Here is a 3,817-nt window from a genome sequence, read left to right on the forward strand (position 1 = left end):
GTTTTTTTTTTTTGCCTTTCTCACTTTTTACACTGCCGTCCTCATCGCCACGGTTGCGCGAAGACGCCTCACAGCGTCAGCCATACAACTTACCATTGTCTACAGCATCTCCTTCCGCGCAGCTAACTGTGCACACACGCACGATACAGCGGAGGCGGGGGGGGGGGCGGGTCGCTCACCGTGAGAGGGCAGAAATCCGGCATGGGCCACGCGACGGGCCCGCCGTCGTCGGGAGGCTCCGGCAGGGGCTCCACGGGCGCCATCTCCGCCTCCTCCTCGCCCTTGCCCCCGCCGTCCACTCTCGCCCCATCGACGCCGCCGCCGCCGCCGCCGCCGCCGTCCTCGTCCGCCGCCGCCTCGACCTTATCCTGCGCCCGGAAACAAACCCCACCCATGGTCAGCACCTCCTGCTGGGAACCGCGACCCGATCCGGCGCGCACGTGGGGACGACGGACGGGAGTGGGAAGAGGGCGGGAGGCCAAGAGATCGATTCCGAGTAGTACCATGAAGCTCGCGCCGGCCTCCACCATCCGGTTTCCCCTCTCCCGCCTCGCCTCCGACTCCGAGACCGTCCCAGCGCCTCGCCTCCGCTTTCCGATCGGCGCTCGAAGAGGGGAATCTTCTCGGCGGCTCTCCGCGAAATAACGCGGTTGAGTTTGAAATGGGGGAAGGCGAGGCGAGAGCGTAACGGCCGCGATTGAGTTTATGGGAGCAGAGGAAATCGGGGGATCTGAGACTGGGAGGAGGAGAGGAGGGGATTTGGGGGAAAAGGCAACGGCTACTTTTTGGGCCGTGGCAGGAGTAGCAGCCCGCTTGCGGGTTTGTCGAGGTGGATCCGATTTGGGTGGGGGGCCAGGTGAGAGGGGATCAGTGAAAAGGTGAGGCACGGAGCCATCTGTGTGCCCATCTTGTTCTTCAGCGACTCCGCGCGGTGGCAGGAGTGCTTCGCATCATTCCTTGGAAATTGGAATCCTCCAAAAAAAAAAAGTAACGGTACTATTATTGCATATAGGACAGCTGAATCCTCCAACAGCGTTTGCTCATACACGATCATACAGCTGAATCCTCCAACAGCCTTGTTTAGTTGTTAAAGTTGGGAGGTGCCAAATTACTGTTACAACACTGTAGCACACTGTAGCGTTTCGTTTGTATTTGTGAATTATTATCCAAACATTGACTAATTAGGCTCAAAAGATTCGTCTCGCAAAGTATAACAAAACTATGCAATTAGTTTTTAATTCCGTCTACATTTAGTACTCCATGCATGCACCGTAAGTTTGATGTGATGGGGAATCTTCTTTTTGCATAGTGCCAAAGTTGGGAGTTGGGGGTGAAGTAAACGGGGCCAAGCAATATTGGTCGAACTTGATAGATTTGACCTCTAAAATTTCAACTACACGTCTTCATTCGTGAACCTTTTTTTTTTTGTGAAACCAAAGTTTGCGCAAGAGCCACCTACTTTGACAAATCGACAATCTTTTTACCTCACCTCTGGGAAATGAGCCAACATTTTGTCCGTCACACACGTGCGGACGTGCCCGTGAAGAAGCCGGTCTACCCACACACTACACGCAAACCGGCTTGTATATCAAGCTTGATGGCCCGAGAATACATACCAGGCTTTTCGAAAAAGAATACATGCCGGGCCTCGAATGTTTGTGGGCTCTCGTACACTCGAGGCCTCGTCGTGAATCCAGTAGTGTGCGGCATCGCTCGCTGTCCACACAGGCCCGTTCACGTAACGACGGCCGTCCAGTCCGACCGATCGCTGTGAGGTTTTCATCCCGCTAGGCCCACCACAGAGGAGGGACCGCCCGCACAGCGCAGCAAAGGAGGACTGAGGACGGGGGCGTGGGCCCCGCTCGATTGAATCCCCTCTCCCGCCGGCCAGGGCCCACTAAATCTGATGAGCCGCGGGGCCCAGTAGCTCGCGCGGGGGGGCTGGGTGGGTAGCTAGCTGGGCTGGCTGTACTCCAGGCCCAGGCGCTTCCGTGGCACCTGCGCCCTGGACGGCCAGCGCCACGTAAGCTGGTCCAGACAGTGGTGCCTAGTACTGGCACTGAGAGTGTGCGACGAAATTCAACGGGTGGAGCTCGACTGGAGTCTGGAGGTTTCCTGCTGACTTTGCATTGCATGACTGTTGTGCAAAAGACTTTTTTTATATAAAAAACTGTTGCTGTGAGTGACCTAGAGTCCTAGAGAGTCTACTCTCTGAAACCTGAAGCACGAAACGTTAGCAAACGCCTAGCTCCGTAGGGCGCCCGCAATGGTACAGCATGCTGCTCTCCACAAAAGGTGTACACCTCATCTATAGATGGTACAATAGATAAAGTCATCCAACAGTCTCTCTTTTGGCACGTCAGAATATTTCATCCTTCCAATCGATCCCTCTCTTCCTCCGCCTGACGTCTAATGCAGCGCCCCCCTACCTGACCGACGCCGACCTCCACCACCCCATCCGCGCTGCCCACTCCGCCACCCCCACCTCATCATCACCGGTGGCGGCAGGGCAGCAGTGACGGCCAAGCTCCACGCCGTCCATGGCCGGCGACCGTGCGCCACCCCCTCCCCTCCCTCGCTACTGCGCCTTGACCACGGCGGCTGTGCTCCAGCCCATCGCCGTCCCCTCCGCGGTTGGAGCCTCAGCATCAGCGCCTCCACCCAGACCCATCTTCCCAGTCAAGCGTCGCCGCCACGTACGCGTCAGATGCCAATGATAGATGAGGAAGCGGTGGCCCACGGTGATGGCGCTGGCCACTCCGCCTCGTCGTGCCGGTGGCCGAGCTCCTTTCTCGCGCGTGGCTCAAGGAAGCGGGGGTCCGATTCCTTCCTCGGTGAAGGGTGAGCAGGCGGTGCCGAGGCTCAGTCCAATCGGTCCGCTCGCAACTGCGGCGGCGGTGGCGCGCTTTCCTCCGCCTTGCCATGTCCGCGGCGGCGGCCAGAGCTCCACCCGCCCGCGAGCGTCTCGCTCCCGCGACTCACCAGGCATGGGAAAACCGAGGCCTACTGGCGTGGATTTGCGTGCTATCGAGAGTTGCTGCGTCTAGCGACATTTTTCCTCTCTCCTCTTCTCTCTCCGACGTGGCCTGCTATCGACATTTCCTAACGGCCCGTTGCGGGTGCCCTTAGCTACCCTGTCTGTAACGATGACCTACTGGAGTTCTGGACAAGCACTCAACCTGTCACTGAAGAAGTGAAGAACACGTTAGCATACAGTCCAGTCCAGTCCACTCCAGCCATTTCCTTGCTCCCTTTTGCAAGCGTATCCAGTCCACTGCTCCCAATCAGCAAGCCTGTCACTGCAATCCATCTCCCGGGCTACATGCCAAGCTACCTTTCACCACTGCCGCCAGGACCAAGCGCCGCGGCTCGCAAGCTCGCTACAGCTCGAGGGGCAAAGCGCGCGGCGCGCGTCCGCTTCGGCAATGCGGACAAGCGTCATTTCCCCCACCGGCCGCGCGGGCTTGCCGAACCGGGCATGGGTGCCGGAGGTACAGGGGGATGGGCAGCCGGAAGCGGCAAGGATTCCGACCCCCCTTCGCCTCCGCCCTCCCCCCCATCCCCGCGCGCCGCGAGACCCCACCACACGTCCAAATCCGCTGCCCCAAAACGGCCAATCGGTGACGGCCACGTCTCGCCTCGCCGGGCCGGCCGGGCGTCGTGTTGGACCGTGTCTGGCTGCAAGCGACCCGGGCGTGATGGCCACAGGCCAGCCAGCCAGCCGAGGGGGGAAATCTTGACCCGTCGTCGTTGTCTCGTTGCAGTGGTTTACCTGGGTAGTAGTAGTATCCTCGCTCTGCTGCTTGCAGGAAGCCGA

At 59.3% G+C, this 3,817-nt stretch overlaps 1 protein-coding gene across 1 annotated transcript in view; it reads right to left on the reverse strand.

Annotated features, from left to right (window-relative positions):
- The window catches only part of LOC101771880 (protein phosphatase 1 regulatory subunit 3F), a 1,958-nt gene extending 1,150 nt beyond the window's left edge, over positions 1–808 (reverse strand). Inside the window, exons 1-2 of the mRNA XM_012845429.2 lie at positions 504–808; positions 180–368 (exon numbers count right to left, since the gene is read on the reverse strand). Of these exons, the coding sequence (XP_012700883.1) occupies positions 180–368; positions 504–530 (216 nt within the window). The 5' untranslated portion in view covers positions 531–808. The remainder of the gene's footprint in view (positions 1–179; positions 369–503) is intronic.
- Between the last annotated feature and the right edge of the window lie 3,009 nt (positions 809–3,817).

This window comes from Setaria italica, chromosome IV, assembly GCF_000263155.2.
Source record: "Setaria italica strain Yugu1 chromosome IV, Setaria_italica_v2.0, whole genome shotgun sequence".
NCBI classification, from domain to species: domain Eukaryota; kingdom Viridiplantae; phylum Streptophyta; class Magnoliopsida; order Poales; family Poaceae; genus Setaria; species Setaria italica.